General features: G+C 40.6%; 1 protein-coding gene across 1 annotated transcript; it reads right to left on the bottom strand.

Annotated features, from left to right (window-relative positions):
• Positions 1-1,008: 1,008 nt before the first annotated feature.
• LOC100194737 (GTP-binding protein GEM) lies at positions 1,009-12,734 on the bottom strand (the record flags this gene model as incomplete). Its single annotated transcript, NM_001139766.1, is given in 5 exon segments — positions 1,009-2,257; positions 3,032-3,239; positions 4,673-4,755; positions 11,439-11,797; positions 12,615-12,734. Coding segments are annotated over 4 exon segments (903 nt in total). The 3' UTR covers positions 1,009-1,979.
• Positions 12,735-13,527: the final 793 nt, after the last annotated feature.

Genomic DNA, 13,527 nt, shown 5'->3' with positions numbered 1-13,527 from the left:
TGTTTAGTGTTTGGTCCCATATTCCTAACATGCAATGACTACATCAAGCATGTGTCTCTACAAACTTGTTGGATGCATTTACTGTTCGTTTTGGTTGTGTTTCAGATTATTTTGTGCCCAGTAGAAATGAAAGGTAAATTATGTATTGTGTCATTTTGGAGTCACTTTAATTGTAAATAAGAATAGAATATGTTTCTAAACACTTCTACCTTCATGTGGATGATACCATGATGACGGATAATCGTGAATGAAGCAAGAATCGTGAATGAAGCAAGAAAGTTAGAGGGTCAATGATCATACCCCCAAGACAAGCTAACCTCCCGTGTTATTGGTAATAGTGAGAGGTTAGCATGTCTTGGGGGTACGTATGATCTTTGACCCTCTGTAACTTTATTTTTCCAAACATGTCTGTGTCTGGACATTAATTTGATGCTAACAGCAGTTTCTACCCATCCAGGAGTTTAAACCACGACATGGGCATTGTCATTAATCAATGCTGCTCCTTATTATCTGTACTTTGTCAACACTACAAGGCAGACATACAACTCCATATGGAACACACACAGCAGATGTTGACTGCGTCCCAAATGGCACCATATTCCCTAAATAGTGCCCAACTTTATAGTGTACTATTGTTGGCCCTGGTCAAAAGTAGTGCTCTTTATAGAGAATAGGGTGCCATTTGTGAAGAAGCCATTGTAACAATATGTTCTCTAGTCGCCCCTTTCCTTTAGCAGGTTTATGGAAAGCTACACCAGAATCACTCATGTACTTTTAAAGCCTTTGAAGAGTCTATGCTCACATCACTCAGAGTCTGGTTTTGCTTCAGCTAATATAAGGAGAAAGCAGAAACGGAGCACACAGGTTAGCAACGATCTCTTTCATTTCTTTCAAATATTTTATAAAAGCTTCTAAAAATAGCTCATTTTGATCCTTTAATAATACTCTGAAGGCATTGCTTACAGAAATGTAATGAAATGTGACCTTAAATTCCAGTGCAGACAATGGTAAAGTGGTAATACATTTCCTATTCCTTTATTTCCGCATAAAAATCCTTGACATATTGTATTTACAAACTCAAAACATAATTTTGTAAAAAAGTGATTATTATACCTCTCTCAAGCCCAACGTGGACACAAACACGGACATTGAAGAACTCAACACTTCTTTGGTCTCTTCAGGACCATGTCCTCATACAAAGGTGTTTCTTGACAGTGGTCAATCAGACCAAGCCTTTTCAAAAGCGTCCATGACAGTTTCACTGTAACACCCTACTGGTCCTTCCAGTGTAGGAGGTGCTTGTAAAGGAAGATGAGGACGGGATAATCCTTTTGGAAAGTTTATGATGGTGTCGATTCCCAAACAACATCGGCATTCACATGTAATTTAGCTGTGAACTGATGGGCTCACAGACAGAACAGTCTCAAACCAGACTTGAGCTCTCTTGGTAGAGAGAAACATCATTGCTGTAGAAGAAGCTCCACTGATTCCTCCTAATACATCACTGTCTCCCATAGTGCAAAACCTTGAAATCAAGTAGTCAGTGACATCTGTGTAAAGTACCTCTGTGGACATTGCTTTCCTCATGGCAAAAATACATCATACAGTGCATTCAAATTATTATTTCATACCTCAATAATCTTAGAAAACCTTCTCAAAATGAGACAGAAAAAGGAGTTTAAATGTCAGATCTGTGTCTGGATACACTGGTCTAGGAATCTATTTAATTAGATAAGGCAAACAGTTGATAAGGTGTATGTTTAGCAAACTCATTCTCAGCAAATCTGGGATATAGCAACAAAAAGTCTCAATTGCCTCACATTTCCTCAACTCAATTGCTTCTAATGGGTGAAATAAATAGAAAATAACAAACAATGTTCTTCCCCTTTACCACAAGGGGATTGTTAGGGCAAAGAGGAGCGTTGGAGTCTGCAACCACTGACGGCGTGAACCACTTGTTGCACGCCACACAGCAGCCATTACAGCACGGCCAGGTCGTGGCAAGACTTGGCACGAACTTTCAGCGCCATCTTCTTGTTGTTCTTGGCCACCAGGCGGTCTAGAAAGCGGCGGGCCTTCTTGGTGAGGCTCTCCTTACGCTTGTAGACGGAGCGCCGGCGCTCGTTGGTCTCCTTGCTGTCTCGCCGCAGGCGAATCTGCCTGACGATGCCCTCGAAGAGCTCGTGAACGTTGTGGTGGAGCGAAGCGGATGTCTCTATGAATTTGCAGTCGAACACCACAGCGCACGCACGGCCCTCTAGGAGAGAGCAGAGCACAGAGGAAGAAAGGGTCAAACGAGAGGTGTTTAAGTGTGAGAGGTCGACATTAGATTAATGTCTGGGTCTGACAACTTGGTCTGACAATTTAAAATAAATAAAGAAGCCACACAAGGCAACCAATACATGTACCAAAATTGCAGAGGATTATATACACCAAAAATAAAAGACTTGTTTCCAAAGACTTGTTTCCATTCCATTGGTCCTCTATTGGTAGGCAAGTGGCTGCAGGGGAAAACAAGTGACATGGGCACTCTGTGCCATACATTCAATCATACACAATGTCCACATATTTAGAAATATACAAAAAACAAATCACTGGATCAGGTGAAACTTCTAACATAAATTCATTTGATCCATTGCTCCAGAATTAGAACAAGCTTATTCTCACCTGCAGAACAGGTTAAATATTAAAACATTGACCAAATCATCAAGAATTACAGTGACATTGTTAAATACAGTGTTAGTGTATGAGATGTGTGCTGTAAATCCAACTCTTGGAATGTTAAATGAACAGTTCATAGTATGTCGTGTGGACTGCAACATTTGATATGTGATTTCTATGTTCTGTAGTTTTGACTATGAAGTCCACAGAAAATGCAACACAAACTGTTGTAAGCCAAACTATTTTACTCTCTCTTATAAACAGAGCGCTGCTCATATTGCTTTAAATGGCTGTCATCCAATCACTGTTCAGAAGAAGATGTGGAGAGATGCTTTAATGATAACATCATTATCATTGGAATCAACGTTACCGTCTACAGCCACTTCCCTGGAGCGGACCAGGTCACTTTTGTTGCCCACGAGGATGATAGGAATGTTCTCGGCCTGCCGTATGCGCCGCAGCTGGATGCGTAACTCGGAGGCACTCTCGAAGCTGGTGCGATCCGTGATGGAGTAAACTATGACGTAGGCATTGCCCACCTGCATACAGTAGTCCTGGACCCACTTCTCATCCTCCTCCTGAGAGAAACAAATGAACATTTCTGTTATCCAACAGAAATAAAGTTCAACATTCACCAACAACAGCCATATTTGGGGGCTCGCCAGGATCGGGACTTTGATATGGCATGTGTTCTTTGATGTTATCATTGAAGCCAACCTTGATGTCAAATATGACCTTGTCCATTTAAAAGATCAGTGATGGTCAACATGAAGTTTTAACTTCCTTATTCGAAAAGGGTATATGCAAATTGTGAGATGGACGCAGGCGGATTTCTATGTATTTGTGAATACAGAACTCTGGTTTCCAGGGATGGTCATTGGTCAAACATGCAGTACATCTATCTGACTTTCTGCCTCTAAAAAACACTTGGTGACCTTAAACACAGTCAAACCACTGTCCTTATAGACATCATTATGTCCTTATATCTCCTCTTACCCGGTACAGACAAGTCAACACGCAGCCTGGCCTGCACGCTTCACTCCCCAGCTGTAATCAATACTGGAGTAATTAGGCCCCACAGCCATCAGTGTCCCATACAGACGCTTGCCCCATACCACTGGAGCCATGCACCACTCACTGACTCCAGCACAACCAGGATTCAACCCACTTTGGGGGGGTGAGTCAATGGGATTTTGCTACAGGCACAGAGTGAGCACATATATATTTTTCCACAATGACGGGTTGCCCTTTAGGTATCATAGTTGTTTTGAAGAAAATAGAATGTAGGCTTATGGTTCAATGGGTTGTTTCAGGCACAAGAGGATTTTTTATTTTCTCTACCTCAGTGTTTGTGTTCTCTCGAATGCCATCAAGTACACCATGTATCTTTTATTTTACCCCAATTTCGATCTTGTCTTATCGCTGCAACTCCTCAATGGGCTTGGGAGGCGAAGGTCGAGTCACGCGTCCTCCGAAACCCACCAAAACACGCTTCTTAACAAGCACCCGCTTAACCCAGAAGCCAACTGCACCAATGCGTCGGAGGAAACACTGTTCAACTGATGACCGAGGTCAGCCTGCAGGCGCCCGGCCCGCCACAAGGAGTCGCTAGAGCGCGATGAGCCAAGTAAAGCCCCCTCGGCCAAACCCTCTCCTAGCCCGGACGACGCTGGGCCAATTTTGCGCTGCCCTATGGGACTCCCGATCACAGCCGGTTGTGACACAGCCTAGGAACAAACCTGGGTCTGTAGTGACGCCTCTAGCACTGCGATGGAGTGCCTTCGACCACTGCGCCACTCGGGAGGCCCCATACACCATGTATTTTGGAGGTAAACAAACTAAATAGATGAAGTTATAGAACTTGGTTTTTCCTGTTTTTCTTGTTAAAATTAGTATTTTTTTCCACCTTTTTTACTTTGAAAAGAGTCTTGTTGCAAGAAGATATCATATTCACCACTACTGTGCAATCAATTTTTTGGTGACAAAACCAGGTTCATGGTTATTGTCGTACCTGTTTCTCGTTCTCCCAGGTGTCCATGACGATGAGGATGGTCTCCTCCCCATCCACAGTCATGGTTTTCTCATAGGTGTCCTCTAAACCAACAAACAATAACCAGGAAAGAGATTAGAAAATACGTTATTTCATACTGTACGTTCCTCAATAACGTTGGAAAGCATTCTAAAAGAAAGACAGAAAAGGGAGTTGAAATAGTTACATCAGATGGTGGATAGGCAAGAAAAAGTATGTGAACCCTTGGTTTTAATAACTGGTTGACCCTACTTTGGTAGCCATAACCTCAACCAAATGTTTTCTGTAGTTGCGGATCAGACCTGCACAATGGTCAGGAGGAATTTTGGACCATTCCTCTTTACAAAACTGTTTCAGTTCACAAATATTCTTGGGATGTCTGATGTGAACCGCTCTCTTGAGGTCATGTCACAGCATCTCAAATCGGGTTGAGTTCAGGACACTGACTGGGCCACTCCAGAAGGCGTATTTTCTTCTGTTGAAGCCATTCTGTTGTTGATTTACTTCTGTGTTTTGGGTCGTTGTCCTGTTGCATCACCCAACTTCTGTTGAGCTTCTTCTGCAAAATGTCTTGATAAACTTGGGAATTCATTATTCCGTCGATGATAGCAAGCTGTCCAGGCCCTGAGGCAGCAAAGCAGCTCCAAACCATCATGCTCCCTTCACCATACTTTACAGTTGGGATGAGGTTTTGATGTTGGTGTGCTGCGACTTTTTTTCTCCACACAGTATTGTGTGTTCCTTCCAAACAACTCAACTTTACTTTCATCTCTCCACAGAATATTTTGCCAGTAACGCTGTGGAACATCCAGATGCTCTTTTGCGAACTTCAGACGTGCAGCAATGTTTTTTTTGGACAGCAGTGGCTTCTTCCGTGGTGTCCTCCCATGAACACCATTCTTGTTTAGTGTTTTACGTATCGTAGACTCGTAAACAGAGATGTTAGCATCTTCCAGAGATTTCATTAAGTCTTTAGCTGACACTCTAAGATTCTTCTCAACCTCATTAAGCATTCTGCACTGTAATCTTGCAGTCATCTTTGCAGGACGGCAACTCCTAGGGAGAGTAGCAACTAGAGGGCGACCGATTATGTTGGGTTTTTTTCACGCCGATACCGAAACCGATTATTGGAGGGACAAAAAAGCCGATGCCGATTAATCGGCCGGTTTTATTTATTTATTTGTAATAATGACAATTACAACAATACTGAATGAACACTTATTTTAACTTAATATAATACATCAATAAAATCAATGTAGCCTCAAATAAATAATGAAACATGTTCAATTTGGTTTAAATAATGCAAAAACAAAGTGTTGGAGAAGAAAGTAAAAGTGCAATATGTGCCATGTAAAAAAGCTAACGTTTAAGTTCCTTGCTCAGAACATGAGAACATATGAAAGCTGGTGGTTCCTTTTAACATGAGTCTTCAATATTCCCAGGTAAGATGTTTTAGGTTGTTGATATTATAGGAATTATAGGACTATTTCTCTCTATACAATTTGTATTTCATATACCTTTGACTATTGGATGTTCTTATAGGCACTTTAGTCTTGCCAGTGTAACAGTATAGCTTCCGTCCCTCTCCTCGCTCCTACCTGGGCTCGAACCAGGAACACATCGACAACAGCCACCCTCAAAGCAGGGTTACCCACGTAGAGGAAGGGGAAACAACTACTCCAAGTCTCAGAGCGAGTGACGTTTGAAACGCTATTAGCGCGCACGCGCTAATAGAAATACGAGCCTTAGGTAATTAATATGGTCGAATCCGGAAACTATCATCTCGAAAACAAAACGTTATTCCTGTTACATTGCACAATCTGCAATATTATGTCATAATTACGTAAAATTCTGGCAAATTAGTTCGCAACGAGCCAGGCGACCCAAACTGTTGCATATACACTGACTCTGCGTGCAATGAACGCAAAATGACACAATTTCACCTGGTTAATATTGCCTGCTAACCTGGATTTCTTTTAGCTAAATATGCAGGTTTAAAAATATATACTTGTGTATTGATTTTAAGAAAGGCATTGATGTTTATGGTTGGAACAACGTGTACCTAAGCGATTATATGCAACGCAGGACAGGCTAGATAAACTAGTAATATCATCAACCATGTGTAGTTAACTAGTGATTATGATTGATTGATTGTTTTTTATAAGATAAGTTTAATGCTAGCTAGCAACTTACCTTAGCTTCTTACTGCATTCGCGTAACCTCGTGGAGTGCAATGTAAAGCAGGTGGTTAGAGCGTTGGACCTTAAGGTTGCAAGATTGAATCCCTGAGCTGACAAGGTAAAAATCTGTAGTTCTGCCCCTGAACAAGGCAGTTAACCCACCGTTCCTAGGCCGTCATTGAAAATAAGAATGTGTTCTTAACTGACTTGCCTAGTTAAATAAAAAAAAATATATATATATACAAAACCCCCCCCCCAAAAAATGCCCAAATCGGTAACCAAAAATACCGATTTCCGATTGTTATAAAAACTTGAAATTGGCCCTAATTAATCGCCCATTCCGATTAATCGGTCGACCTCTAGTAGCAACAGTGCTGAACTTTCTCCATTTATAGACAATTTGTCTTACCGTGGACTGATGAACATCAAGGCTTTTAGACATACTTTTGTAACCCTTTCCAGCTTTATGCAAGTCAACAATTCTTAATCTTGGGTCTTCTGAGATCTCTTTTGTTCAAGGCATGGTTCACATCAGGCAATGCTTATTTGAATAGCAAACAAAAATGTTTTGAATGTTTTTTATAGGGCAGGGCAGCTCTAACCAACATCTCCAATCTCGTCTTAATGATTGTACTCCCGGTTCGCTGACTCCTGACTCCAATTAGCTTTTGGAGAAGTCATTAGCCTATGGGTTCACATACTTTTTCCAACTTACACTGTGAATGTTTAAATTATGTATTCAATATAGATGAGAAAAATACTATAATTTGTGTGTTATTAGTTTAAGCAGACTGTGTTTGTCTGTCGTTGTGACTTGTGACTAATTTTAGAACCAATTTATGCAGAAATCCAGATAATTCCAAAGGGTTCACATACTTTTTCTTGCCACTGTAGTGTAAAAATTGTAACCTAGTTGGCCTGCTACTTTTGCTAAACATTCAAATACAACTCTTAGGGACGGTTACCCAGACATGGATTAAGCCTAAGACTAACTAAACTAAAACTAACTAGACTAAACATCACTTTCAATGTACATTTTCAGTTAAACATGCTTTTTAGTCCAGGGCTAGGCTTAGTCTGTGTCCGGGAAACCACCCTACATCTTGTTGTAGGTACAGAAAGGATTTAGTATAATTTATGTCACCTCCTTCTACTATATGTCTACAATTGATGGCAGTCAACAGGTGTGGAGTCATTTGGAAATATCTCTCTATATATGAGACACAAACACACACATATATATATATACATACATACAATTTGTAAGTCGCACTGGATAAGAGCGTCTGCTAAATGACTTAAATGTAAATGTAAATGTACATACATACATACATACATACATACATACATACATACATACATACATACATACATACATACATACATACATACATACATACATACATACATACATACATACATACATACATACATACATACATACATATATATATATATATATATATATGGGCTTGTTCTTTATGAATGGAAACCTGATAGAGACCTAAGGCTTGAAACCTTGTAGACTGCTGTCAATAAACCACATGGGAGCATACACATGTATATCAGTGAGCTGAATCAGATGTTTTCTTATGATGAATAATTTAGGCCATTTTAAGCTTATTTGTCTTTAGTAACTAAAATATGAAGGTGTTTTGCAAAGTTGGTAAAATATATTTGACATCCAAGAACTCTACTGATGTGTTTATCCCTACTACCTATAAAAGGTGCTATGGAGTTATTACACTTCCACTACTATATAATGACTATGGAGTTATTACACTTCCACTACCATGTTCATGACTATGGAGTTATTACACTTCCACTACCATCTCATGCCTATGGAGTTATTACACTTCCACTACCATGTCATGATTATGGAGTTATTACAATTCCACTACCATGTCATGACTATGGAGTTATTACACTTCCACTACCATGTTCATGACTATGGAATTTTCCATGTGGAAAAAAGCATTGAGCCATGTCTTGTTTAGTCTGATGAGATCCTCCTAGCCATCGTGACAGGGAGACTAAAACACACTTTGGCCAAGAGTGAAAGAGCTTGTTACATTTTCCACTTTCAGCTCTAACCTTATTGTAAAAGCCGCCCGCACGAAACAATGACAAATGGTCCGGCAAAGCTTTTAGAAGTTGAGGTCATTGAGTTGAAGTTACAATATAGGTCAAAACCTATAAACAAGCAATCAAGTAATATGTCTAGTAATATACCTACATTGGCACGAGTTGTAATCGCCTCGTAATGCTGTTCTGTCCTCATAAAACACTTGCCATTCATCACACCAGCTCTAAACTAACCAAGCAGTCCACTTGAAGAACAGCTCAGTTGCTGTCAGTGTGACAACCTAAGTGACAAGACACTAAAAATAACAATAACACCACCAGTCAGTGACAGGCTGAAAACAGATGTCAGAGAGGGTGGGGGTGGGGAGGTGTCATAAGGGAGCCCTTATCTTTCTGAAGAGCTGGGACACACACACTGCCATGTCAGCAGAACCTGAACCTAACCATCCAGAAAAGATAAGAGAGCTGAGCCCACACATCCACCCCCTCTCTCGCTCACTAGAACAGACAGGGGCAACCCCTCTCTGCTTCTTATCATTCATCTCTGTCCTGTTTGGGATAGCCTCTTTAGGAATTCCATCTCCTTACAATACCTCTCTCCTGTAGGAGTTCCCATCTTCTGTCTGGCTGTGTCTGCACATGCTTTGGCATTTGGCAAAATACATGTACAGTACAAAGATTTTGAAAAAGTTTTCCTCTAATATTTTGGAAAAACACAGGCTATATCTAACTAAATGATGAGGTTATGAAAATACATGTCCCCACGTCACCTCAGGAATTCTCTCCAGTCAAATAAGCCTTACATCAGAATATCTTAGGCTGTGTTTACACAGGCAGCCCAATTCAAATATTTTTTCTCACAAATTGGTCTTTTGACCAATCAGATCAACTCTGAAAAATATATGATGTGAAAAGATCTGAGGTGATTGGTCAAAAGACCAATTAGTGGAAAAAAATATTTTAATTAGGCTGCCTGCGTAAATGCAGCCAATGTGACCATATCAGTAACCACAGAGATGCACTGGGCCTAGTCAGTGCATATTCCAATTGCACACATTATAATGATCATGTAATATTACATTTGATGGGGGAACTCCATTCCCAGTTTATCAGAGCTTCTCTAAATGTAGCTCATAGAAAACAACCACTGAGGCTATTCCCTATTTCAGGGATCATCAACTAGATTCAGCCACAGGCAGATTTTTTCTGGAGCGGATGGTCAGGGGGCCGGAACATAATTACAAATCATTTGTAGACTGCAAATCGACCTCAAGAAGCCCAAACAGATATAACATTTTAACAAAACATAGTAATTTCAAGACTTGCTTACATTTGTATACGATCACATATCTCTCTACTATGTGTGGGAATACTTGGAACAGATTTCCTAAATTAAAATCACTTGGTGCTGATGTGCAGGTGTTTTTACAGTCTTTTATGTTGAACAACTTGGGGGGGGGGGGGGGGGGGGGGCAAATTAAATCACCCGCGGGCTGGCAGTTGGGGAACCCTGCCCTATTTAGTTCACTACTTTGAACAGGGCCCAGGGATCTGGTCAAAAGTAGGACACTATGCACTATGTCGGGAATAGGATGCTATTTGGGATACATCATTTGAGAAATGACCAAACAGAACAGGGTCCTGGGTGGTGGTGTCAGTCAAACGGTGTCCTGTCCCAGAGGGTCTCCCTGACACACAGCCCTTCTGACAGCTGATGGGTCTCTCCACAACAACAGGGCCACTCATAACATTCAGCTAGTCTGCATCCCAAATGGAACCCTATTCCCTTTATAGTGTACTACTTTTGACCAGAGCCCTATGGTCAAAAAAGTAGTGCACTATTAAAGGAAAATAGGGTGCCATTTGGGATGTATCTTCAGCCAGTCACTCCCGTCCACAGCCATCAGCAATGACTCGACACACATAGGTCACAACAACATGAACTTCTCACAAACGAATGAAGTCACTGTCTGTCTAGGCTACCCTATCATGCATGACCAAAAACATTTCAGGATTAATTTGTTTTGTAAATATTCTCAGCACTATTATTAAATTGAGAACTATAGAGAAATTTGTATTTTAAAAGGACAACCTCCACAAACCACATCACAGCTGGATGCCCAAATGTATGGGTCAATACAAGCTGCCAGTCAATGCTTTGAGGTCACCTCACTACTACATGTGCCAGTTACAGGAGTTCCATAAATGTAGTTGTGACAGGTTAGCCAAGGTTATCAGGGCTAGGGCAATGTCAGAGACAATTACTGAAAGTCATTGTTGAAGAGATGCATAAATGAATTAACTAATTTAATAACCAATTAGTCATTAGTGTCCATGGATTTTAACTAGGAGAAAAGGAATTGCTTTTAGGTTACTGATAAGAGATTGACAAAAAAAACGACCCAATAGTTGTGAAGGTAGGCTAAAGACACCATAAATAGCATTGTAATAATCATTGGAATTGTGCTTAGTAAAAAACCCACCTCCTGTATGGTCGTGAGCATCCTTCTCCTGTATGCCAGCAAAGATATTGGCAAGACTCGACTTTCCAACACCGTGGTCTCCTAGCAAAACAACGCGGTATAAACATTCTGCTCCCGAGCCATCCGAGTCATTGTCTGAGTCATCAGAAGACCAATTGGCGCGGCAGTGGAGAGACTTGTCTCCGGGATGGTATGAGGCAGACTGGCAGAGCGGAGGGTGATGGAGGTCTGCTGGCGGGTCTCTGCCTCTCGGCCCCGGCTGATGAGAGGCAGGGATAGGAGTACTTGCCCTTCTCCGCAAAGTCTCTTTGCCCTCTCTCTGGGTATGTGTCATCTTGGCGAAAAGGCAAAGAACATCCCTTAAAAAGAATGTATGCAGCATAATCAGATGATAAAGTCATAATTTATTTTAGGACAAAAAAATAGCACATATCCTACTGGAGTGAAAATAGCACTGAAACATAATATTGTCTTTCATTTACTCACAACTGTAGCCATGAATCTTCTAATTGTGTCCAGTATTCTCCATTTCAGAGCAAAGCACAGACTACACCATAGGCTAGTAAAGTTTTCGCGCGTCGGGGAGCCGTGTGCGAGCTGTCATTCTGTTCTTGTAAGAAGACAAGCTTCCAATGTTTCAATCAGTTTTGTTACACTTGTATAGAATAGCTGATGGGACATTGTAACAGTATACACTGGAGTCATGGCAACAGCCTGCAAAGTTCCACAACCCTGTTAAAAATTTAAGAGTGGAATCAGGGGTCGCTCTCTCTGTTCTTCTACTCGCATCTTTCTGTCTCTCTTTCCTCTCTCTGTCTCTCTCTGTCTCCCTCTCCGTCTCTCTCACACACACACACACACACACACACACGTTCAAAGGCATTCAGAGCCAATGTTTCAGATCACCTCCAGTGATAACACTAAGACGTAGCCATAGCGTAGCCTACTTCAAATATTTGGAAAACTCGAAGCACCACTAACTTTGTTAGTCAACAACTAAATAATGTAATAGGGACGGCCGGCGGTTTAATAATTTCAATATAATATTTTTGCTGTCATGAACCAAAGTTTTCGTGAAAAGCTATTGCACTTCCTGTCCAACAAGTTGTTTGCTACATGGATATGGCGTATGTTAATTGGGCTAATTTATTTTTCCACCAATGGATAGATACTCACCCGTGCTGTAAATCCCGCTAAACGCATGTAGGCAATGCGCGCTTGAACACGCTGCGTGTTTTCAGCCGAGCGGGTCCTTTGTTGATGCGCGTGCTTCGAATCAACCCTCATTTGATTTCCTCATTGCTGCTGCAACTTTTCCCGTGTGCGAGTTCACTTTAATCTCATTGAAGAACACACCCCGACTACATGACGTGAAGTAAGTCACTTCCTGTTCTAAACTGTTAGTGTTCTCTCTTACCACAATGTTGACCTCCACAGTGCAGACATAGTTAAAAAGTTCCTTTAATGTTTGCACATTGCCCACACAGGGCAACCACTGTTTATATACAAATCTAGAAAATTACATTTCCTGAAGAAAATGTGGTGTGCTTGCTAGCTTGTTTGAAAGTATTTATGCTTGTGAAATAAGTTATAGTAGTGGTAGTGACTACAGTAGTAATGGTAGTGACTGGTTATAGTTGAAAAGTAGGTAGATGTAAAAATGTATTGATTTATTGGACAGGATAGCCTGAACATGTAAAATATGGTTTAGTGTCTCTAGCTTATGCAATTCAAAAGTTACTGTTGGTAGGTTAAATTATGCTAATATATGAAAATGTTTAAAGTTATAGTTTTGAAGTTAGGATAGCCTGAATATGAGAACGTTGGTTTGGGGTCTCTAGCTTGAATGGTTCAAGAGTTACTATTGATGAGTTATTTTATGCAAATCTACAGTAATATAGTTATAGTTGCTAAATGTTTTAAATAATTTGAAGTTGGGATAGCCTGAATATGTGAATGTCTCTAGGTTGAACGGTACAAGAGTTACTGGTGGTGAGTTATTTAATGCAAATGTATAAAGTTATAATTGATAAACGTAAACCAAAAAATCAAGTTAGGATAGCCTGAACATTTAAAAAAAATGTTTTAC

Source organism: Salmo salar, chromosome 22, assembly GCF_965601325.2.
Source record: "Salmo salar chromosome 22, fSalSal1, whole genome shotgun sequence".
In the NCBI taxonomy this organism is placed as follows: domain Eukaryota; kingdom Metazoa; phylum Chordata; class Actinopteri; order Salmoniformes; family Salmonidae; genus Salmo; species Salmo salar.
This window is presented reverse-complemented; position numbering and strand designations above follow the sequence as displayed.